At 39.1% G+C, this 25,653-nt stretch overlaps 1 protein-coding gene across 1 annotated transcript; it reads left to right on the top strand.

Moving 5' to 3' along the window:
- Positions 1-153: 153 nt before the first annotated feature.
- Positions 154-25,607, top strand: ETF1 (eukaryotic translation termination factor 1). The gene is made up of 11 exons (XM_032476849.1): positions 154-315; positions 475-578; positions 16,699-16,874; positions 17,262-17,401; positions 19,426-19,564; positions 19,869-20,059; positions 20,918-21,047; positions 21,598-21,753; positions 22,044-22,108; positions 22,865-23,012; positions 23,296-25,607. Exons 1-11 carry the CDS (start codon positions 211-213, stop codon positions 23,376-23,378), a joined length of 1,437 nt encoding a protein of 478 aa, XP_032332740.1. The 5' UTR covers positions 154-210; the 3' UTR covers positions 23,379-25,607.
- Positions 25,608-25,653: the final 46 nt, after the last annotated feature.

Here is a 25,653-nt window from a genome sequence, read left to right as displayed (position 1 = left end):
CGGCTTCTACCTCACAAGGCAGCGCGGCCCCAGCTGCGGCCAATCGGCGGGCTCATTGTAGGCCACGGAGCAGAGAGCCAATGGAAAGTCACGGTGCGCGCAGAGCTTCCCCTCTTCCTCATAGGCCCCCTCCCTTCCGCCCGCCGACTTCCACTCAGCCCCTGGCGGAGGAAGTGATGTCACAGGCCCCATGTGAGCGGATTGCAACACATGCAGCTGCCTGGAGAGAGGGAGCCGGTGTCCTACGTCAGAGCCGCCGCCGCGGAGCCGCCGCCGGGGAGGAGCAGCCGCTGCCGCCCAGGACTGGGCCCTTCGGTAAGCTAGCGGGACGGAAAAGCCAGCGACCACCGCGGCAGGCCGCGCGGGGCGGGGAGAGGAGGGACTCGGGGGTGGCAAGGAAGGGGGCCTCTCTGCCCCAGCGGCGGCGCTAACTCTGTGGTCTTGGTGTCTCCGGGCCCCGCCGGGCCGCTCTAGGGAGGAGGAGGCGAGAAGATGGCGGACGACCCCAGTGCTGCCGACAGGAACGTGGAGATCTGGAAGATCAAGAAGCTCATTAAGAGCTTGGAGGCGGCCCGTGGGTGAGCGCCGCGTCTGGGCCCCCCCGTGCCCTCTTGGTTCCCGGACCCCTCAGGATGGCCGCCCCCGCGCCGCATGGCCGGATGAGGAGAACCAGTCACTAGCCAACTCCCGCCTTCTGGACCTCTGGGTAGTACCCCCGTCCCAGCGGCGAGGGTCTACGCGGTTGGCCCAAGAAGGGGTACTTCCCCCTCTTTGGGGTAAGGGGCCCCGCTCCCGGGGCTCTGACCACTCGGACCTCTTGTGGTAGGCCACTGCTACTTTTGTACCCTTCCCAGGCGCTTGAATCCAGCTCCTCCTTTGAGCTCCAGGTGCTGCCACCCGACCCGGCTGCTACTGGGGGAAAAGGGTCCGGCCTTCCTTTCCGATCGCCCTTCCCTGATTTCCTCTCTTCCCCTCCCTTCATGTTCCTCAGCCAAGCCTCGTTAAAATGGCCTCCCCCTCCCGGGCTTCTGAGACCCTGGTGGGTGAAGTTTGGATGGGGCAGGAAGGAGAGGTGATCAGGGGAAACCTTTTTCTGACTTCCTCTGATTTCTGTGGGTCTTAGAACTCTCCCAAGATGACTTCCACCAAGTCCTCTAATTACCCTGGAGCTTCCTGGTTTTAGCTGTTACAGGACCCACCTATAAAGTGAAAATGCCCACGTGTGCAGGGTGGGGGAGTAGGGGAGGTTTTGCTTGGCAGATCTATATCTGTATATCCAGGAGAAATCCGGGTTATGGGGCCGTTGATATGAACTGTAACAACAGGGTCCGTTTTAACCTCTCTTTGGAATTTCTAGGGATAGAAGTGCCTGGTGTACTAATGCTTGTTGAAATTCAGAACTGAGTTAGGTGGGCTTTAAAACTGCTTGTGTGAATTTTGATAAGCTATTAGGTGTGTCCACTGTGGAAAGGGTAGGCTAGATTAAAACTGACTTTATATGCTCTCTTTAAATAAAAAAAAAAAGTTACTCTTTTGGGGAAGATGCGTCAGCGATATTCCTGTTTTCTCGCTTTATGACTTTATTTTGTTCTTTTCCCAAACTTTTTACTCACAGGAAGTGGCAAAAAAAAAAAAAAGTATTTGGAACATTACATATTTGTATGTCTGAGCATTTTTAGAATAACAGAGTGGCCTGTCCCAGGCCATGTTGAAAGTTGTTTTCAGCAGAGGAATTGGACATTCTGGTTTCCAGCCCAGGTTTTTCCTTGATTGGTGCATTTGCTATAATAGGATTAATCAAACTCATAACCGTTACTACTTTATGAAATAAGGTATGCTTAGTTCCATTGAAGGCCCAGGGCTAACAGACTGGTTTTACCATTGTGTTTTGTTCTTAATTAGTGACCTTTCTGCTTGGGATGAAACTTCTGAAAGTTTGGTCCTCTTCAGTCCCTTGGGCTTTTGCTCACTCTTTCTCTAATGTGAATTGAAGGTAGCAGCTTATTTTTCATTCCTTAGGTTTGTTTTTCTTTGAATTTAAAAATAGAATATTCAGGCCTAGTTAATAATCTTACAGGAACTTGAACACAGATGATTCCATGCCACTTGGTAATAATTATTCTCCAACTATGAGAATACTGTACAGGAGGGGTAATATAGGTCATGACCCATTATGATGCACTACCAGGAATTAGCCAGGTTCTTTTGTTTCACTAGTATCTTCTGTTGTTGTTTGAATCCTTCAACTGAGTATTGCTTTTATAGATTGCTGTTGTTTAAAGTTGGATGTGACCTTTAGATTTGTTTTCTTGTTACTTAAATTTCAAGGAAGATTCACACATTAGAATTTGAGTATATTATAGTCTCTGAAGAAGTCTAAAATGTGAATTCAAACTGTAATTTACTTCTTGTCGGAGTGAAATAACATTGAAGATAACACTGCTTAATAAGGAACAACATTCCTTTCTGCTGCTTGATGAAGGAAGCTCATTCTTAAATTTGCTCCTAGCCGTGTTACCTAGCCACTTTAAACTTTTAATCTCCTCCTTTAAAGCTTTGAAAAGCTTTATTCCTTTGTTTAGCGAAGTTCAGTAAAGTTTGAAGCATGCTAAAAATGAGGTTCTTATACACAACTTTTCTTCCAAGTGATAGTTAGCTTGAACGTTTTAGACAAGATTAAGTTGTCTAAAATAGCTGGGGAGCAGTCTTCCTCTAAGCATTGTGGTTAATAATCATGTCCTACTTTGCCTACTTGGCTTTTATTCATGATTTGGTTGCATCTTGAGCCCATGAAAATTTTAAATCTTGGCCATCTCTAGGTATCAGTAAGGGAGTCAATTTTATTCTGCTTGACTCAGAAGTTTCCCAGTACATACCAATTTGGTTTTGGGAATAGCAAGATTGTATTTTCATAACTGAGTTGTATTAAAGTCAGACTTACTAGATTATCATAGTGTACAGTGAGAAATGTTTTTCCTTCTTTATCTAATGATAAAATATTTTTAGGAGAAATGTGATGGACTTTAAGCACAAACTGGATGGCAAAATGAATCTGTGCCAGTGTTTAAGGGGCAAGTTGTGGAGAAAACAGGTTATGTTCAAGCATGGTTATTAGCACTAGATAGCAAAACTTAGTATAGATTAATAGAATGGTTTTGGAAATGAAGATCTCCACATATGTCCCTCTTCCTCCCCTCCAGCAATTCTAGGAATGGGAGTCAGATTGTTTTTTGTTTTTAAACACTAACTCTTAAGTACGTTGGGATATAAGTAATTTTGGAATGGAGATAGTCAGTATGTAATTACCTCTTAATATACGACCCCAATGTAATATAGCTTTAAAGGGGAACCACTTGCAAAATGGACTCACTGATTAAGTACATCTGTACAGAGTGAAGTTTCTAAGCACAATAATATACCGAGCACTTAGTATGTTATATAGACTCTTTGGTAAGCAGTATGTTATTTCACTTAATCCTGCCAAGAAGTATTGCCACCATTTGGTAGAAAAGGCAAACTGAGGTTGAGAAATTAAATATCTTGCTTTCTGAAATGTCACAGAGCTGGAATGTAGCAAAGCCCAGGATTTGAACCAGTGTGCCAAACTGTGCGATGGATATATTTTATGTTTAAAAAAAAAATACAAGGCTGGATTTACTCAAATTATAATCTGAGCTATAACAGACTGTTTCATGTTATCATGTCTATGGAAGACCATTTATAGGAGCTTAATGGATAAAATGGGGAACTTGCTAGGAGTCTTTTTGTAGCCAGCATCATACTTAATTTTCTGAGTTGAAAGGAATGTTACACATATAATTTGAATTTAAGTTGGGTGGGACATACACAGTAGCTTCATATAAGCCTAGTGGAATGTTAGTTTCTGTGTATACTAGTAAAATAACCAGCTAATACCAGCTGTGTATAAGTCCCACTTTTAAAGCTTAGTGGTAGTTCTTCCTGGTTTATGATTGCTTCTGGTATATCCTCCACAGTTGGCTTAATGAGAACAAATGTGTACATAAGCCAAAACTAGAACTAGGGCCATGTAAATAGAAACCATGGTTGTGGGTATCTTGAATAAGGGACTAAATCAGGTGAACATACATAGGAAAAAAGGGGGGAAATTTAGGTTATTTTTTCCTAATGTTTTCTGAGCCAGCAAGAGGTAGTCCCAGAAATAGTGTTGGAAGCTTTATAGTTTTCAGTTAATAAAATCATAACCAAAGCCTGTTGTAACCAAGGACAGTGGTGAATGTGACCAAGGAACAGACAAGGTTAATTTGGGCTAAGTTGTATCTGTGGGTATTAGAATATCTTTTCACTTATCTTCAGCAGGGAATCCTGCAAATTTCAGATACAGTGAGGGCTTAGATACCCATGTTTGCCGATCAGTGCAGTTTATAATAAGCTTCATGAGTGTTCTGTGGAATTTAGGCATCTTTAAATTAAAAAAAAAAAAAACTTATAGATACCTTGACTTTGAAGGAAGTAAAAAATTACCTGGCTATATACATGAGTATCTTTCCTGTCCCCATATATAATTGGGGTGGTAGGTGCTATTTTTCTCCTCTACTCTGAGTAGTTCTGTTACAAGATTTGTGGGGTTTTTCCCCACACCAGGCAGTACTCCAAATTCTTAGTGGACACTAGCTGTCCTGCAGTTTAATTAAATTCTGATACTACCTGGAGGTAATGGTAGATCCCACAAGGTAAAGAAAGGGCTCAGTCCCACAGGACTGCCCCCAAATGTGATGCCAGTGCAAATTCAGGCCTCCCCTACTTGTCAGACAAGCTATAAATTGGGTGTTCCGGTGACTCCCTCCTTGGGTTTGATAATTTGTTAGAATGGCCCAAAGAACTTGGGGGAACTATTTATGTTTACTGATTTATTACAAAGGATATTATAAAGGATACAAACAGCCAGATGAAATGGTACATAGGGCAAGGTCCAAAAAGGTCCAAGTGCAGAAGCTTCTGTCCCTGTGAACTGGGGTATGCTACCTGGGTTTACTAGTCCAGAAGTTCATTAAATCTTGTTCAAGAGTTTTTTAAGAGCTTAATCTGCAATTTCCCCTTCCCAAAAATCTGTGGATAGAGCTGAAAGTTGAACCCTTGAATAGCTTGATCTTTCTGATGACTAGCCCCATCTTGAGTCTAAGAGCCCCACCCTAGGTCACTCCATTGGCATAAACTCAAGTGTGCTCCTAGGGGACTCCCTGGGAATAACCAAAACACTCCCATCTCAGAAAGTTCTAAGGGTTTTAGAATCTTTGCTAAAAGCTGGGGACAAAGACCAAAATCTCCATAAAATTCTTCACATGTTGAGTTAGAAGTTAGTAATTTTATGAGGTCATTGAATAGGTTTAAAATCTAAAAGACTAGTAATATAGACAGATTGTTTATATGACTTGAATAAATTATAAAGTATGTAAAATGTATTTGGGTACTTTCCCCAAGTGAAAATTGTTGATTAGCAGAACATTCACCTAACTGACACTTGGAATGTTCTCAAAGTGATGAGTTTCTGATACATTTATTTTTACTTTAGTTCTCCATATCCTTAAAGGGCTGGCTATATAACTAAAGTGATACTTGATAGTTTTTCAGTTTCCTGAGAGGGGAGGATTATAGAACAAACAACTACAGAGGTCCTGGTAGCTTCTCACTAAGTGGTCAAAATACAGATGCTCCCTACAGGTCTAAGCCATAAGACGAGAGAAAAGAGAGGAAGAGGAGGAGATAAAGGTATATTTGATAGTGTGTAGTGGTGTTCCTCAGGCCACTCCAAGTGTCATAGGCTGCCTGCCCCAACTCAGAACTAGTTCTAAGTGCCATTGTATTCTGGCATGGTGTTGCGTGCACTGTGAACCTGATGAACAATTACTGTCTTTGAATTTCAACTCTTGACAGACTTCTCATTGTAATAGCAGATACACTTATCCTTCCAGGAAAGGAAGGTTTGCTCTGGACACATTCCTAGGTAAGCAAGAATACCTAACTAGAATACCATTTAAGGCAGAATGCAGTGTAGGTCCCCAGTCCTGTCTCATGTCCCCCCCCCCCCCAACAATACGCCAGTTGGACCCTTTTAGCAGAGGGCCCTTTTTCTTTGGGCTTGGAGTTGAGGCTTTGCTCATAGTGGTCCCTAGTACTGGGAACATGTTCAGCTGTGAGAAGACTTACAATATCAGTTTTGCAGCAGGGCTGAATGGTTTTAGACCCTATTTAAGGAGTCAGAGGAGAAATAAGCCTCTTCTCTAGAATCACTGCTGGAACTCAGATGGAACTGTCCATCTGAGAACTTGGGCAGCAGAAATTTCTTCTGAATCCAGCCCTGTTCTCCAGGGGTCTCAGTAGGACCTTCTGGGATACACTGTGTAGGTGTCTCTTAATTCTTCAGCAGCCTGCTATTTTAGTGAAGGGGAGAAAGGATTTAGGGGAAGTTCAAGATTCTAACAGGTTGGAAATGATAAGGTTTCTCATTGGGGCAACTGTCCTGGGAGAACATGATGAAGTTCCCTCTGATAACAGCTTTATCTTATGCCACTGGACGCACTTTGAACCCTTGCTTACTGTCTGTTATAAATGAAAACGTCTTTTTCTGTTTCTGTTTTTCTCTTTTCAAACATTGTCTTTTTCTTTGACTCCAGGTGAATCAAGGTAAAGCATGATTATGCTTTTTTTCTCACCTCTTCCAAAACATTAAGCTTAAGAGCCATAATTTCATTATTATACTTGTGGTTACAAAGGGGAAAACAGACTTGATTCTTTTACATTGATAGATTGATCAAGCTTTCTGTGCTTTAATCAAGTTTTTCTTTCATCTACTTGATTTGTATGTAAATCTGTCTCAAAAGTGTTTACATGTTCACTTTGTCCCTTTTTTAAATTCTCCAAGTTGTTTTATATCTTTTTTAACATCAATTTTCAGACATGTAGCTTTCATCCAGTGTATTCTTTCTCTTTACTCCTGTCACCATCTTTCCCACCTAGTTCAGAGGACTTGACATTTTCAGATGCCTGACAGCTTCTTGTTATGCAGATAACTTGTGGGTACTGGGCCTGTACTCTTCTGTTTTCACATTTTCATTTGATCATTTAAGGTCTCCTTTAGAAGAATGATCCTTGTCAAAACAAAAGATTGTCTTTTTTTCTTGCCATGTCTGTGGCCTTCTGAATTAGATTTTTTTTTCTCCAAACCCACATCTAAGTATATGGAAAATGAAGCCCACAAATACATTTTTACTATTAACTAGTCAGTTTATAAGCTTCAAATACCTGCTGTAGGTTGGACATTTATACATTTGGTGGAGCAACGTGTAATGCATGAGAACATGGTCTGACAGAACCTTGGCATGGTAATATGAGCCATTTCCAGCCCCATATTAGTAAGTACAGAATAACACAGTACACGTTGAAGGGGGTATAGTGTAAGCAGATGATTTGGGTCTTGAATGAGGTGTTTGGCATTGTCAAAAACTGAAAGATTGTATAACTATGTGGGGAGATTTCCTAGGCAAGGCAGGTATTGTTAAAAAAAGTTACTTTGGGCATTAGTATCATTTGGCTGATACAGTATCTTTGATACAGTGGTGTAGTGGGGCTGTAACTCATCTGCAACTTTGAAATGGTAACTGAAATTCCTTATTGATTAAAAGCCAGTTAGCCTAAAATTAGATTCAAAAGCTTTGTGTTGGGTGATATTTGGTGAGCTATTAGTGTATTGAAATAGTGCAGAGCATTTTCACACATATGCCTTGTTGGTAAAGTTGGTTTGAACAAGTTTAAGACAGTCCCAACACAAATTTGCCTTTCAACCTAAATAAACTGTGGTTTGCAATGAAAATGTACTGATCCCCAAACATTAATTCCTTAATACCTATGGATATTTTTAGCTTTCTATTGAAAAAAAGTTTTTTTGGTTTTTGGCTACCCCATTCTCTGGCATCTTCTGGCCTTCATGACTCTACTTAAGCAAGGAGGATCCTAAGGAAAGACAAGGCTAGGGGTTCATGGATGAAATGTATTTTAATCAAGTAATGAAACTAGTTTTGTGAAGATGGGTTGAATAAAATACATTTTGGCTGCTCACAGCAGCTCTGTGAGAAAAGCGATTACTGCCATTTCATGGATGAAGAAATTTTGAAGTAAAGAGAGATTAAGTAGCTTGCCGAGTATCTCAGGCTAACAAGGGGCACTATTAGATTCTGTTCCCACTTTTCTGATTCCAAAGCCTATGATCCTAACTATTATATCACATGGCTGTGCTCTTTGATTCGTATTTCTTTTGCTGAATAGAAAAATCTTGCATTCTCTTCTGCAAGGAAGATTCTTGTCCAGGGATATTTGCAATTTACTAGAGGGAGCAGGTGTGCTGAGACCCAGGAGCAAAGATGAAAGTGAACAGGCGTGCTGTTTGCAAATCTACCCTATGAAGAACTTGGGCACTAAACATGTTTGTTCTTAATGAGCATCATTGGTGAGAAAAATAACTTACTCTTAAATCCTTCCCCAGAAGCTCATTTGTATATTCGCAAGATTAACAGGAAGGCTATGGCTTTTGTTTTATTTGAAAAGTACTTGCACAGTGGCCAAAAAAGATAAGAAGTGGACTTTCTCAAATATAGGGTCCCGTGTAGAACACTGGTTGATAGTGACTCCCTAATGTTGGTTGTGATTGATATCTCCTGGCTTTGCATTGATGTGAGAATGCTAGAGAAATTTTCCAGCTTCTGCTGATCCCTGGTGGAATATTCCACTGGGTTGATTTTGTGAAGTGTTTTTGCTTGTTTGTTTTGAGTTTTGTTTTTAGTTTTCTTTTTATGACAAAGTAAATTCCTGTAATTGTAGAAAAAGTAATACTCCAGCAGATACATACATTTTTGTTTTGGATGGTTGAGTAATCCTAGTGCTTTTGAGGATAGAACACTAAAATGAGCCTTTTGTAAACTTTCTGCTGAAAAGTTTTGGAACATCTTGAGTTATTATATCCTCTAGGCTAGAGACTGCTTTAATGTCTCAGTGTGTTCAGATCTTGGTCCTTTTCCAGTCTGGTTATGGCATCTAACCATAAGGTCAGTCGCACAAAACCAGTTTCCAGTAACTTTGTCTAGTCTCTTTGAAGAGAAACAATCCTCCCTTAGTTTGGTATTCTACAAGCTCTTTATAAAAGGCAGCCCCATCTACCTCCTACTTGCATCATAAATAATGGGGGTGGGGATCAAGGCAGGGATGAACCAAATTAAAGGTGGCAAAAGAAGGGTTAGTTTTTTATGGTAAATGACTAATGGGATGGTTTGAGCTTTTTAGTGAAGCTAAAGCAGGGACAGTAAGTCATTTCAAGGCACATATTAAGTTCTTCGCGAAAGATTGGCAAACTTTGAATTGGTATTTAGTAGTTTAGAATAAATCACTGGTGTCTGAAGTTTTAGAGGAGAGTAAATTTCTGTATTTCTTTCTCCCTTGTGATAAATTACAAAACAAATTCTAGTGTTCCGGCCATATTGTTTTGAACTGTGTTTTTGGTTTGGTTCTTCTGTTAGAAGATTTGGCAGGTCCTGTAATTCAGTAAAGGTGATCACCACCCACCGCAAAGTGAACTCATCTCTCTTTCTGGACTTACTCAGATTCAAATAAGACTTCAGTACCACCTACCAGTGCTGCTTCTGTTTCTTTTTTTTTTTTTCCCCCTAGCTGTGCTGGGCCCTTAATTCTTTGACTTCTACTATTAAGGTCAAGGGGATGGGGCACAAAGAGCCATCAAGTTTCATCTAGCTACCATTTAGTGAGCACATTCTGTTTGCTGTTTGTTGTCCATGCTAAGCATTTGACATATATTCTCTTATAGAATCCTCATGACCTTGTGAAATAAGTAGAAACAGGCCCAAATGGATTTATGTGTAACTTGCCCTAGGTTGTGCTGACAGGACATGAGTTCAGAGCTGTCTGAGTTGAAAACCTGTGCTCATAACCACCCTCTTAATACCTGTCCATATTAAACCTGTGTAAAACTCGCTTTAGTTTCAAATTAAAGTTTAGTTTTGTTCATTTGGTCAAAGAAGAAAAATGGAAAACCCATGGGAGGGTATAACTCAAGTGGTAGAGCGCATGCTTAGCATTCATGAGTTCCTGGGTTCAATCCCCAGTACCTCCTCTAAAAAAAAAAAAAAGGCCTAGTACCCCCACCCACTTGCCCACAGTCACTACCACCCTCACTCTCCTTGTGTAAGAGCTACTGATTCAGAATAGAGGAAGGGGAGATCTTTTTTATCCGAACTTTTTTGTTTTATTTTTTAGAAAGTTTACCAAGGGTTCTGGGGCTCTTGTGCAAATTGGCCAGTGGACAAACTTATGAGAGTCACATTTTCTTCCTACCTATCTTTCTAAAGTGTTCTTGGAGCATGTTAATGATGATGAGCACTGGTGAGATCTTTATAGGTCAAAGAATGCCTAGATTTTCTTTTTGTTTGTCGTTCTTATGTCCGTCTGCTTCAGCAGGCATCTTGAATCAAAGGCTGGGACTCTGTGAGCCATAAAGTTACATACATATACACCCCACGGCCCAGGCTTTGTTCTGATTACCTTGAGTTTTCTTTAGAGACCTTTCAGTCTTGACAATTCAAACAACTTGATGTTTGCCTGTCCATAGTGTTTAGGGGCCATGAAACCTTGGATTGGATAATTAATTGGTAGTACTGCTGTAACCTCCCATTCTAGGGAGAGAAACTGTTCCTTTCACAATCTCCTTTGAGATTGGGGGAACAGAGTTGTCAGCTGTTTCTCTAAATTCTCTTTTGTCTAGTTTTAGTTACTGTCCATATTTAGTCTACTTACAACTACTTCCTTCTGTCTCCCAGCTGTTTTATTTCTCAGAAGTTAGTCCTCTGGGTGGAAACACTGCTGAACTCTTCTTTGATAAGGGAAAGTACCCTAAAATGATGAGAACAAGAAGGAATCTGAGAACAGAGGCCCCTGGAAACCTTACAGGGCACGGTGTATGTTGTGTCTTGTTTTGCCCAGTTTTTACAACATGTGAATCATTGCTGTGTACTTCATAATTCACTGACTCTTAAATGAGGGGCTTTTGATTTTGGGAAAGGGATATAGTGACAAAGCAGGAGTGGGTGAAAACTTAAAATTAAAGACAGCCAGCAGCTCCTTTTGAGAGCTTTTATTTTTCGTTCTACCATGAGGATTGTTCACTCTACTTTAAAATGAAATACTCAGCTTCCTTGGTTTTATTTTGGTGTTTACACAAACTGGTCTAGCAACTTTGATTGGCTTGCCTGGGGGGTAAATGAGTGCTTATTTTGTTTGGAAACTTCCCTGGAAAAACTTTAATCTGCTTGTATCAAACCCAACATACAAAACTTCAGAGATTATGATGTAGCCTTGAAAAGCCATCCATTTAATCCTTTTTTTCTCATCTCTAGTCAGGTGTCAGAAACTTAAGGTTTCCCCTAGACTGGGTGGGGAGAGGCACAAAGGTAAACTAGGGAAAGGTAAATTTTTTTTAACATGAGTCAAAATTCAAAATGAGTAAGAGGCCAAGACTAACTTTCAAGTAGTGTTTCAAATCTACAAGCTGGTGGAAATATACCAAAATTTTTTTGGCAGGTTATACTTTCAAACCATTTTTTTTAAGTGGATTCCTATAACAAGATTATGTTCTTAGGTGTCTACTACTTAGAGAACTATTTTGCTTTCTCTAGGATGTTACATGGATGTGAGTGTAAGATTGACCAACTCTGATGCCATACAGTAAAGTTGCTTAGTGAATGCTTATCTTCTTATCTGCAGTGGAAAGAAAATAGCTGCTTATCTTAAGGTCATTGCTTTGTCCTCCACATGATTATCTTGCTTTAAGGATTTCCTTTAGGCATTTTGGGTTCACTCAGTTTGTACCAACATCCTCTTTAGCCTCAAACTTTCCATCCTTTGGGGTTTGGTGCCTATTAGCTTCCTGAGTTTTGTGCCTTCACTCTTGGTATCTTTGGAGCCCCTTCTTGTTCCATTTCCTACTGATTTCCTCTTTACTAGTTCTGTCTCCTAGGAAACTACTCTGTAAATCAGAGCACATTAGCTTTTTAAAACTGAGCCTTTCTTTTGAGAAATAACTCTCTTGGTCCCTAAAGATTCCACATGCCCCAGGGTAGAGAAATAAGCTCTTTTGAGAATTGCTCATCTGAAAACAAATACAAGCCAGTAAAGCCCATGTTCTGACTTATCTTTTTCCCCATCTTGTATATTTTCATACAGGTGGCACCTACAATCTAGAACATGTTTGAAGTTAAATTTACTTGCCCAGTTTTTCCAGCCCCTCCCAGAGCAAACTCCTTTTCTCCTCCATGGTCTCTGGGATTTGACAGAACTCCAGAAAGAATTATCAAAAACTTTTTTGGAAATTCCTCTTCAGAAGCCTAGTAAAATAAATATTGGAAGTAAAGCAGTTTGTTATATTTGATTGTCTGAAAGTAGGATCCAAAGAACACTCACTGACTGTGAAGAACACTTCTTTTTTTGTAATCAAAGATACCAGTTTGTTTCATTTGGGAATTCTTTTTACCATCTCCTTCAGAAACTGAAACTTGGCCATAGGTAGAATTGCATGTGTGTCTGATTTTTTATTTCTAGGCACCTTGCCTTGGTTTTCAAAAGTTCCTTTTATGTGGTTACGCTTTAAAACTTAAAATGAAAAGTATTTTAGAGTGCAGTATATCTGACTTAGTGTAAGTATGTATGCACATGAGCAAGGGATTGTTCTGAATCACTCTGCTTTATCAGTACTGTTTTGAAATTTTAGCTGACTTAAATGGGACTATATATACATTTATATAGATTAAGAAATAACTATGGGTTAGGTATGGTGTTTGCATACACTTTATCTTATATGAAGTGTATCTTGAAAGCAGCCTTTTTGTAATGATCATTTTGCTTGTGCTTGTGGTGACAACATAATTGTGCTTGATTCTCTGGTTTGCCTAGAATATTTGCTCCCCTTTCCAAGGGGTGGCAGCAGAGCACACACCATACTTTACCATGTACTGTCATTACTCAACTTGTAGTACATTGGGGAAGGTATCACAAAGGTTGTGAACCAGCCTTCTAGGTTTTGAGTAGAAACGTCAACGGAAACAGTGCTGGTTTTCGAGGCAGAACATTAGCTGACAAACTAAGAGTAACTGTTTTGAGAGTGGAAGGGCTCAGTAGCCAGTTTGTCTGCTTATAAATTTTGCTAGCTAAGGGACCTATGGAATTTACCACTAGGAGAAAACTTTTAGAGGGCAGGGTCTCTTGTAAATGAGGTCCCTTTCCAATGCTAGTACCAAGGTGCACATTTGTGAAGTTCATTTTCCTCTATAAAGATATATTTCCAGGCATTTTCAGATTTCAAACAACTGTAGTTACAAAGCTAATATAGGGGTTTTCTCAACTTTTTGATATTGTTCCCCAAACTGTGCCTCTTCCGTTCTTATAAGTCACTTGGCACATAAGCCCATTTGACTTGACACTGTATCCATCTTTTTCTTCTTGACAGCTTCCACTGGACGGTGGACATGTGAAATTACTATGCAAGCTCAGTGATTAGGGGAAAGTTTAAATGCTTCTGGCAGTCTTCCCAGTTTATCTAAAGCCCTCACTCATTTCATTATGGCACTAATACTTGTAATGATTAAAATTGTCACAGCCTTTAAGGGCATCATGATCTATAAGAATCTCAGGAAGTAACTCTCCTGCAGACTCAGCTATCAAGAAGAAACAGTTTGTAAAATAGTATACTTCTTAACATGCTTTGGCTCGTATCAGATCAGTTCTTACCTTCAAAATGTAAAGTGGCTCAATTTATGATGGTAGATATTATAAGAAAGCCATTAGACCTGGTCAGGGCCGATTTGAGGCTTTCGGTATCCCGTGTATATATGTGTTACACATTTGATTGTGTTCGTAATGCTACTTGTTCTCTATAAAATTGCTAATTTAGTTTTTTAAACATTAAATTATTAAGTTTTATTACTGAATTTATTGTTAATTTAGTAAACTCATATTAGCATTTCTCAGGAAAACTTTGATTTTTTCTTAAGCTGTCAAGAGACCTTAAAAGGAGTACTGATTTTTATGTAGATACTTAAGTAACAGCTTTGAGATATAATTTATATATTGTAAATGTTACTCCTTTTTTCTAGGGGGCGGTAATTAGGTTTATTTATTTTTTAGAGGCGGTACTAGGGACTGAACCCAGGACCTCATGCATGCTAAACATGTGCTCTACCACTTGAGTTACACCCTCCACACCCTTTTACTCCCTTTTTTAAGTGTACAATTCACTGTTTTTTTCATAGTTCTGTAATCTAATTTTTAAACATTTTCTTTAACCCCAAAAGAAACCCTCATTCTGGTTACCCAGTCCCATCCCCCATACCTCCTTGGCAGTCACTCTCCTTTCTCTGTCTCTGGGTTGCCTGTTCTGGACATTACATATAAGTGGAACTATACAATGTGTGATCTTTTGTTACTACTTTTAACTGGTACAATGTAAATAATGTACCAACTCTATTCCTTTTTATTGCTGAGTAATATTCCATTGTATGGATAATACCACATTTTGTTTATCCATTCATCAGTGGACATAGGGTTTTTTCTACTTCTTTACTGTTATGAATAATGCCTCAGTGAACACCAGTTTTTGTGTGTACACATGTTTTCATTTCTCTTGAACATATACCTGCGAGTGGAATGGCTGGGTCATACAGTAACTCTGTTTAACCTGAGGAACTGCCAGGCTGTTTTCCAAAGTATTGTACCATTTTACATTCTCAGCATTGAATAAGGGATTCAGTTTCTCCGCATCCTGTATCTTGGAGAAATGTCTATGCAAGTCCACTTGATCTAGATAATCTAATATTTCAAACAGTAAAATTGAGAATTCACTGAATTTGCATTTCCTAAACTAAGAAGAGAGTCAGAGATGAGAAAAGCACCTTAGGGAATTCAGTGAAAGGAACCACCTAGAATGAACTCACCAGATGATTCTACTGTGCAGCTACAATTGAGAACTGCTGTTTTAAGAGAAATATGTTTTAAAATTTTTTAAACATATCAATAGATGAACTATTTCATAAGTGTGTTTTGTTTTCTTTTTTCTTTCTTTTTTTGTGGCAAAATACAACATAAAATTTACCATCTTAACCAATTTTAGGGTATGGTTTAGTAGTGTTGAGTACATTCGCATTATAATCATTCATCCATTGGTGGACATTTGACTGTTTTGATTGATATAATTGTTGCTGCTATGAGCATTAGTACACAAGTATCTAATGGTTCTCAGCTTTCACTCTTGGGTATATATCCAGAATGGAATTGCTAGATCCATTGCTATATGGTAATTCTATGTTTACTTATTTGGGGAACTGCCATGCTGTTATCCATAATGACTATACCATCTAACATCATCACCAGCGGTATATATGGGTTCCATTATCTCTGCATCCTTGCCAACACTTTTTTTTTTTTTAATAGTGGCCATCTTACTGGGTATGAAGTGGTTTTGTGTTTTGATTTGCATTACCCTAATTATAAGTGATGAATTGGTATATTCTGGTAATGTAGTTTTTACATTTGCTTCAGGTAGAACTAAGAATATTGAAATGAAGTATTTCTTAACTGGTGATGCTAAAAGATCTTGAGAATGTAGGTAAAAAAGATGTGGCTGGCATCAGTACTGAGGTTAGAGAGAGGTTGGTGGCTGCTCAGAAGGGACCTCCCATGTGACAAGGCCTTGGTGGCATCTTCCATAGTTCAGACTTTGGACCTGGTTTTTAGTTGTAGAAAACTTAAATTTGCTTGGGTACCTAGAGTTGATCAGACTCTCAGTGCATTGCTCTTTTTAAATGAAACTTAGAAGCGATTAATATATAAAATACATTTAGAGATAAATTATTTAGGGTGTGAGTGTGAAAGACAGATATGCAGAGATTTCCTAACTGGATATTTGTGTGGCTCCCAGGCTCTCATTTCCCGTTATTAGGGTACTTAGGATACTAAATTAATGAATATACATTTACATGGTGTGTCTGGAATTTTAAAAAGGAAGAACAAGATACTAAATTGGTACTTCATCTGGACTTGGAAAGACTTGTTGCATTGCCCTGTGATGGCATCACCCTCTGAAGAACCACTAGATTGATTCCAAGCCTTTGCTGTGGACTTATGGTCAAATTCCAGCCTGTTGTCACACCCTTACCAAAGCTTCTCTGTTTGTCCTTGGAGGATGAGGTGTTTGCCACCCACCCCATAAAGTGCCTTATTTCTTTTGGGTGGGGGCAGGTAATTAGGTTTATTTACTTGATTATGTTTAGAGGGAGTACTGGGGATTGAACCCAGGACCTCCTGCATGCTAAGCACGCACTCTACCACTTGAGCTATATCCTCCCCACTAAAGTGCCTCATTTCTTTACTTACTACATAGCTAATATTCATTCAAATTGTTGAGCACCTACCATATTCTGAACACTAGTCCTAGTTTTGGTACACTTTGATTACACTATTATAGCTTCTACTTTCACCCACTTTGAGAGTGGTTTATATCTACTATTTTAGGGGTATCTCACTCTTAACACCCTTTACTAATGATAAGCATGAAATAAGCTCTTTACTAATGTAGTACTTGAACTGCTAATGTTATTCTTTCTTCCATAGCAATGGCACAAGCATGATATCATTGATCATTCCTCCCAAAGACCAGATTTCGCGAGTGGCAAAAATGTTAGCAGATGAGTTTGGAACTGCATCTAACATAAAGTCACGAGTAAACCGCCTTTCAGTCCTGGGAGCCATTACATCTGTACAACAGAGACTCAAACTTTATAACAAAGGTAATCTGAAGCTTGATCATATGCTTCCTCTACTTTGTTTGTCTTGGTTGTATTTTCCACTTTGATGCTGCCATGATACTTTTGGTCACTTGTGTATTCTCCACCCAGTCCCTTTGGCCTTGGAAAATTTAGTCTTTTTTTTTTTTTTGAAAGTTAAGTAGTAGTTACTGTTCTTAAAAGAGTAAATCTTCCCTTTTAAAACATCTCAAGAAGTTGTTTTCAAATTAAGGAGAGAATTCTGCCTGAGAGATTTACAGATATTTGTGCTTTATTTAAATTATGATTTAAAGGGGCAGGGATGATAGACTGTGGGAACATAACATGTCTTATTAATTGAGGAAAATTAGGTGTGGATATAAGTAGAGAAATTGTTTGTGTTCTTTGCAGTACCTCCAAATGGCCTGGTTGTTTACTGTGGTACAATTGTAACAGAAGAAGGAAAGGAAAAAAAGGTCAACATTGACTTTGAACCTTTCAAACCAATTAATACATCATTGTATTTGTGTGACAACAAATTCCATACAGAGGTAAGTTCAAGCATAGGATACTTTCATGACCCCAGAAGAAAACCCTATATGTTTTCATTGGATGAGGTGTGGGGGGTATACTTAGGAGTGCAATTTCTGGGTCATATGATAACAATGTTTAACCATTTCAGGAATTGCCAGACTGTTTCCTAAATAATTGTACCATTTTATAAAGTGGGCTATTTTCAAAAATAAAAGTTTACTTTTTTTGTGACACTGAATGATACCGTTCAGCATGTTTGAGGAAAGTGCTAAGCTGGGTTTGAAGAACTAGTTACAAGCAAAAAAATAATTGGCTACCTGATCTCCATTTCTCCCTATATATCCATGATACTTGCCTATATTTCTTGCACTCTTAGTTTCAGCTCACAGATTGTAAAATCTTCACTAGCAGGACTGTAAGAGCTTTTTTTCCCCCATGAAACTTTTGAGTGACAGAACTGCCATAATATGATTAACATTAAGGGTGGAAAGGAAACCTCATTAGAGTGACCTAAATCAGTCAACAGTAGAACAATCAGGAATTCACAGCTGGCTCCTAGTTCAGTCTCTTGCCTTTCATCGACCTAGGGGAGAACCTCTACAGTGGAATTAGAACTGACATTTGTCGACACAGTTTACAATGGATGATTTTGCTAACTTGACAGGAAGTTCAGCTCCAGCTGGATCTTGATCGGTTGCATAGCTGGTAGAGACTGATTTTCTCTTGGCTGTCACAGCCTCCTTCTGGCAAAAGCTTCATTGGGGAGGCTCTTTGCCACCCTCTCCCACTTATCTATAGCTGATTTGATGAAAGCAGATTTGAATCTTGTTGATTTAAGTAGTACCTGGTACTCGTGTTACCTAGTTTTAGTTTACTTATTAAGTTAGCTTCATTGGTTTTTCTAAACCTTAACTCCTATTCCAAGGTACCATTTCATCTTGCTAGCTTTATTTTGGCTTTAACTGGTTACAAATGTGGCATACTGAACAACACAATTTATGTCCTATTTAATCAGGATATTTATACATTCTTATGAGGGATAAGTCTATTCCCTATGCGTGGGCATGTTGAAATGTAAATTAATCAAGCTACCTAACAGGTTATCACGATAAGGTAAAATTTTTAACAGGGGCAGTATTCATGTCTTAATGCCAATTATTAAGCATGGTTTGGTTTAAGAGTGATTCTTAATGATTAATCTGCTTTCTAGTCAATTCCTGAAGGAATTATTTTCTCCCTTAGTTAAAATGGAAAGGGTAATAATTTCTTGGTTCTTAAGAGGCTGCCACCTAACAGTTAGTCACCTACCAAGTCTATAATATTTACACTGCATCATGGAAACTTGTGCCCATTTCTGTGGGTCCCAGGACTATTTTTTATTTGCTCTCTCAGGAAGCAGAAATACAGGGATATAATGCTAACCGAGAAGGAGCATTTTCCCCACCTTATAATACCTTTCAAAACTCAGTTTTATTGAGTTTTAGATCTTGATGTCATTAATGATGCTCAAGGCATAGTTAAATGAAACATTTCAAAACTGGAAGATCTTTTTATAAACCGTTCTGGGTTTTGTACTTGATGAGCACTCCCACTCTAGAATTGATTTACAAGATATTCTTACTTGCTGTAGTGAATACTGCCCTTTAATGCTAGGATTATTAATGGTAACAAAAAAAATCAGCTTTTGGAGGTTAGATTTTTTAATTTGAACGTTATGTTCTCTAGACCACTATCAGTCTAAAATCAAGGACCTCGGAATAATTTGAGCCCTGTAACTCTGTATTAGGTTTGTATTCTGTGTCCATGTCAGGTTGGTAGAAAGGTATATTGGTATTGTTGGTTTTCTCCTACATCATGTTCAGTTTTATTTATATGAGTTACATATTTATAGCTGAAGTCTATAAATTATTCCATGATGTGGTACTAGAGAAAAACCTTTCTATAAGTGGGTTGAGAGGGCTTGTATATATTCTTTCAGATTTTGTCTTGATCCTAGCAAAGCTCTGACATGTATTATGTGGTACCTGTGTTTGCTTTTCAGGCTCTTACAGCACTACTTTCAGACGATAGCAAGTTTGGTTTCATTGTAATAGATGGTAGTGGTGCACTTTTTGGCACGCTCCAAGGAAATACAAGAGAAGTCCTGCACAAATTCACTGTGGATCTCCCAAAGAAACATGGTAATCTAGAAAGAGAACATGAGCACCTTTGCTTTGTGTCTACCAATGAGGAAATAGTATATGGGGGAAAGTAAATCCAGATGATGGGAGAAGCATCATGAAATGACTTAGTGGTGCCTGTGGCTCTTTTGACTAGAGAATTAGTAGACACTCTCTAAAAATGAGTGATAGTGTTGAGGGAATAGTGATTTTCCTCTTTGTCCTTTCCTTGGGGAATAATAGCATGATTATGTAGTTTTTAATTAACAAGGCATCTCGTAGTTCTTAATAATTGCCTTTTCTCTCCCACTTTTTTGTGTCAAAGGTAGAGGAGGTCAGTCAGCCTTGCGCTTTGCCCGTTTAAGAATGGAAAAGCGACATAACTATGTTCGGAAAGTAGCTGAGACTGCTGTGCAGCTGTTTATTTCTGGGGACAAAGTGAATGTGGCTGGTCTCGTTTTAGCTGGATCAGCTGATTTTAAAACAGAACTAAGTCAATCCGATATGTTTGATCAGGTAAGTGAGAAGTAGGTGCTCCATTATATAAGTTTCTAGGTGGGAGTAGGTGAGTTGTCTGAGTATTGAGACATGCACATCTTTTATTTTTTTTTTTTTACTTTTAAGTGTTAAATTCCTTGTTAAAAACCTAGCTCTGAGCTGGTAAAGTTCCATGTGTATCATTAGAAATATTAGGAAATATTTCCCCATCTCTTTCTGGGCTTTTTCTCTTTTGGAATACCCTTTTTTTTTTTTTTTTTTAAGGATCTTGCTGGGCCCTATGTTAGCACCTGGTTTAGTGGGTTGCCATAATTAGCTTTAAAATGGAGTTTGACTTCAAAGAAACCCGGAGCTGGTTTTTCCTGTCTTTCTCTTACTTATTCCTGGAGGTAGTAATATAACAGTTGATTAAGTCTAAAGCATTTAATCCAGAAAGCTCTTTTGGTTTGTAACATAGGCTCAGCGTAACACATTCCCAAGGTGTTCCTCTGGAGGAGGGGTAGTAAGGAGCATTGTGGTAGAAGGCTCAACAGAGAAGCTGTATTTAAATTCTACCACCTTATATGGCAGGAGCCAGTAGTTCCTCCTTTCCTTCACAGGGTACTTTTTTTGTGTGTTTAATGAGTTAGCCTTTTAAGGTCTAACAGAATGTGTAATATGGTTGTCCGGGGAAGTTTATTTTGGCACTGTTGCTCACTGAGACTTGCTCATGAATAGATTGGGCTCCTCCCATATTCTTCCTCTGTATACCTCACTGGTCATATTGCTGAGTTTTGTATGCCATTAAGAGGTAATGGGTCTTGAAGTACTGATTATGTGGTGTTTTTTGTTGTTGTTATTTGTTTTTATGTTTTGTTTTGTTTTTTTAACTGTCAGAGGTTGCAATCAAAAGTTTTAAAATTAGTTGATATATCCTATGGTGGTGAGAATGGATTCAACCAAGCTATTGAGTTATCTACTGAAGTCCTCTCCAACGTGAAGTTCATTCAAGAGAAGAAATTAATAGGTATCAGTGAAATGCAATTTATTTACTTAATCTAAAATTTTTTTGTATGTATATATATATATGTACATGATTGTATGTATGAAACAAGACACTGAAAAGGTAAAAGAGGAAGATTTAGCATCTTTATTAAAATATTTCTCAGTGGTATTATTTATAATCTTCCTTTAGTTGTTAGAGGTCTAATAAATGTGTTTGTTTTTACCCTTTGGCAATAGGAACCAAATTTCAGTCTTATTTCCCCATATTAATTATCCTTTGTAATAGAGTGATGAATGGAGAGCTCGAATTAAAGCTTAATGGGGGCATTGTTTGGCTTTGTTTTCCATTTAACACACACATTTCCAAGTGGTTGTGTATTTGGCCCAAATGTTAGCTCTTGAGAGTTACTTTCTGGAGCCTAAACTATTGGTATGATTTCTTGCTGACCTTTGGCACTTCTACTTACTCATTTTTAAGTTGACTTTTTTCTCTCTCTGAGTTTGTGTAAGAGGATCTATATCTACAAAAGAAACCTTAATATGTGTTCTTATTGACCTGTCCCTAACCACAGGGCGATACTTTGATGAAATCAGCCAGGACACGGGCAAGTACTGTTTTGGAGTTGAAGATACACTAAAGGCTTTAGAAATGGGAGCTGTAGAGATTCTAATAGTCTATGAAAATCTGGATATAATGAGATACGTTCTTCATTGCCAAGGCACAGAAGGTAGGAGAATTAGAAAATAAGATTATTATTTGTTACTGACTTATGTTTTCAAAAAGCCTGGGGTGGAGACATGGAAAAGGTGGCTGATATCTTTGGTGTTTCCTCATGATAGGAACAGTGTACCTGGTAGAGATTCATTCAGTGCATGTGACTAATGAGCTTATGAAAAGAAGGTTGATAGAATGAGTTCAAGATCCCTTTCATCTAACCTAACTCATCTCATGGGACTTAACACCTGTTTGTAGTATATGAGAACCAGGTTAACACATTTTTTTCCCCCAATACTACAGAGGAGAAAATTCTCTATCTAACTCCAGAACAAGAGAAGGATAAATCTCATTTTACAGACAAAGAGGTATGTGATTATTTACTTAGTTTGGTGATACATGCAAGGAAATATAAATCCATACCTTGGAACATTGGCCGTGTAAAGTAATATCAGCCTTGGGAAACCAAACCTCATACTTGTTGGCTGTGGGAAGTACCAGAAAGTGATCAGCTCTTATCTGCCATATACTGATCTGATTCCAAGGAAGGTGGCCAGATCATGATTACTCTGGCTCCTTATTTTTAAAGTAATTAAACATGTTCATCCTTGAAGTAGCAAAGAGGAAGATTTATACCTTTCCTGTACTGTGAAATCTGTGCTGCTTTCTTCACTTACTTTTACCAACTCTTCTACTGAAGCACCTTCTGTAGGTTTGGCCTAAATGCATCCCCACAGCTTACAGTGTCACCTGCGCAACACAGATCCCTTTAATTGGTAGCTTCCTCAAATCCTGAGTTAAAGGACTTTGGCTTTTACGAGGCTGCTCCAAAAAGCAGTTCTGTCTTGTCTCTTCTCAGCTGCTGAATGAGTGCTCCTAGAGACACTTTATAACTGCTAAGTGTAGGTTGGCATTCCATTACAGAGGCTAGAGCATGGGGAGGAATGTTGTTTGAAGTAATCAGAATTTCTGTGCTGTTGCGATTATGTCGCCAGAAATCAGAATTCACTTAGTTTCACACAAATACACATAATGAGAGGGGGAGAATGTTGGTGGGCAAGGGAGCAAGTGTCCCTGACTTGATGAACGCTAATTGTTTATGTACCTCATGGCTGCCCCTGCAGACAGGACAAGAACATGAGCTGATTGAGAGCATGCCTCTGCTGGAATGGTTTGCTAACAACTATAAAAAATTTGGAGCTACTTTGGAAATTGTCACAGATAAGTCACAAGAAGGATCCCAGTTTGTGAAAGGATTTGGTGGAATTGGAGGTGAGTAGCAAATCAGAAAACTAAAAGCCAGGGTCTCAGGCCTCGTCCTTTCCTGACTATCCCAAAATAGTTACTTCAGGGGAGGTATGTTCATTATCCACTGAGGCAGGGGACTGAGGCAGCATATGGCTGCAGGTTCACTGGTTAGAACTTTTTTTTTTTTTTAAATCATCACCTTTGCTTTCTATAATCCTGCAAAATAAATCGGGCTTCTCTTCTTAGAGTCAACTCCCAACCACCCCTTTATGTGAACCACAGGTATTTACTTTTTTTGTTTCCCCAGGTATCTTGCGGTACCGAGTAGATTTCCAGGGAATGGAATACCAAGGAGGAGACGATGAATTTTTTGACCTTGATGACTACTAGGTAGTCGACATGGGTCCGGCAAAACGTGCCTCACCCTCCAGCATCCAACCCAAGGAGCATACCCGTGGTGGAATCCAAACAGATCCCTGCCTTACAATTGGAACATTTCCAGAACTTAATCCATGAGCATTGGATATTGAAAAGAAAACCGAAACAAAACCAGACCCAACCCTACACTTTGGTTTGTCATGGTGTCAGCGCAGCAGCCTACAACTAAGTTCCTAAATGCCACTTTGGACTAATTTAAGAGAATCCCAGTTTTTACTTTTACTCGATGGTGAAATTGGTTGCTCTTGTATTTTATGAAAAAAAAAAAAAAAGATTTTTTTAACCTTCATACATAGAAGCAAAAATACTTTAACTGCTGTAAACCTTCAAAAGTTAATAGAAATGAGATCATACTGGTTTGTTTCTTATTTTGATTGGAGAAAAATTAAACTGCTGCATTTCGCAGTGACCCATTTACATGGCATTCTCAGCTTAGACTGCATAAGAAGAAATATATGTGGTGAAATGTTGGAACCATTTCTCTCTTGGTCTCTGTTTAATGTTGAAAGGGTGAGCTAATAGGAGGCAATTTCAACTTCACTCCCTCACACTACCCCTCCTCTCCAGACTGTCAGTTTCAAGAATGCAGATTGCACTGCAAAGTCAAACTGACACATGAAACATTTGGGCCAGTGCTCTTTCCTTCCATCTGTTTTGCAGGCGCATTTGCACCCGGGGTTTGGGAGCCCTTAGCATCAATTGCTTTGACAAAGGTTCCCATAATCTTAGCCTACTACAAACCAGTTTGGGATGGATATGTGGGGCTTCTGTGCTATTGCTGGGATTGGGAGAAATTAAAACATGCAATTTAAGTGGAAGCAAAGAAATTTAAGGAATATTTTATTTTGCTTGGGTCTGTCCTTGGCAAAAGGGAGGTGGTCGTGTTTTCCTTGTGTTGGATGGCATGAGATTATGTGAATGTTTTGATTTATAAAAAATAGACTGCAAGGTTTTTCACAGGAACGACAGACATGTATGATTGCATGTAATTATAAACCCCTGACCTGGTGGGGTTGGATCATCTGTTTCAAATATGGGACTTAACAAGCACCTCTCATAGGAGAAATTATGGGAGGTGGGGTGGGAAGGGCAAGGGCGGGAAGGGATGGGAACACAGCTTCTGGCACCAAGGACTTAACTATGTTGGATCCAAAAGTGGGCCTGGAAACCTGAAGTTTATGCTTCACAGCTGGGCTGTAAATCGGACTTGACCCCAGCTGACATGCAAGGTCGTGGCGTGCCTGAGGTGGTGACAGTGAACAAAGTGTATAGGATGTGCCCAGTGTTAGCGATGGAAAAAAGTATACCAAATGGACTTTGAAGGACCAAAGGTTTTAAAAGTCAATTGGTATCACCCCCACACTGATAGGGAGTGGGGTGCATTTGGTTTTCAAATTGGGTACTTTAAACACTTCAGTGCCTGACTGCTGTTCTTCACTGACTTGACTCAGTCACTTGTAGCTTTATTGGTCTGAACCAGCTCCTTGTTCCCAGGTTGCAGACCTGCCTATCGTTCCAATAATCCTGTTTCACTTGAATGAAGGGAGTATGTCTTACATGTAAAGCTTCTGGTTCTCACACTGTACTCTGAGGTCCAAATGACTGTCTGTCGATGTATAACCTAATGTCTCAACCCCCAGTGAGAAAAGTCAATTCTTTGGTATTTACCAATGCGGGTGGAGGGGGCTTCACCGCAACAGGCTTTTGCCTTGGGCTCTGCTGTTTGTTTGCAGAACACCCAAGAGCAAGCAAACATGCTCTCTTCACAGCAGTACCTTAGGGTTTTGCCATTGTAAATGGGTCTAATGTGATATGACAAGACCAGAGAAATTGGATGTAAATTTACATTTTTTGAATATGCTTGTTTCACATGATACATTTAGGGTATGCAGCTCCTTTTGTAGTTTTTATTTTTACTATTTAAGTTTGGAAATGATGCCAAATTTTTGTATTTCTTTAATCAATGTGTTCTTCAGTGATATATATTGCATTATATATTGATGTGTGTATCAATATATACTGATATGTATTACACTTACACATACAAACACATAAATAAGAGGGGGTGAAAACCGTAGCCTTTGCATTCTCTATAGCCTCTACAGAGAGATCCTAAGCAGCGAAATCTTGGTGTTGTGATGTACAGAAATGGAGAAGAGTATTAAACCATATTTAAGAATATACTTTGTGTGCTTGAGATTCTTTAGGACTGCTCCTGAGAAAGGTC

Source organism: Camelus ferus, chromosome 3 (assembly GCF_009834535.1).
Source record: "Camelus ferus isolate YT-003-E chromosome 3, BCGSAC_Cfer_1.0, whole genome shotgun sequence".
Taxonomy (NCBI): Eukaryota; Metazoa; Chordata; class Mammalia; order Artiodactyla; family Camelidae; genus Camelus; species Camelus ferus.
Note: the sequence above shows the minus strand (reverse complement) of the source record. Positions and strands in the feature narration are given on the sequence as shown.

Bases quoted from the DNA above. Each gene is read 5' to 3' on its own strand.
- ETF1 (XM_032476849.1), top strand. From the start codon at position 211: ATGCAGCTGCCTGGAGAGAGGGAGCCGGTGTCCTACGTCAGAGCCGCC. The intron at 316-474 runs GTAAGCTAGCGG...GGGCCGCTCTAG, and splicing joins GCCCAGGACTGGGCCCTTCG to GGAGGAGGAGGCGAGAAGAT. The intron at 21,754-22,043 runs GTAGGAGAATTA...CCAATACTACAG, and splicing joins TCATTGCCAAGGCACAGAAG to AGGAGAAAATTCTCTATCTA.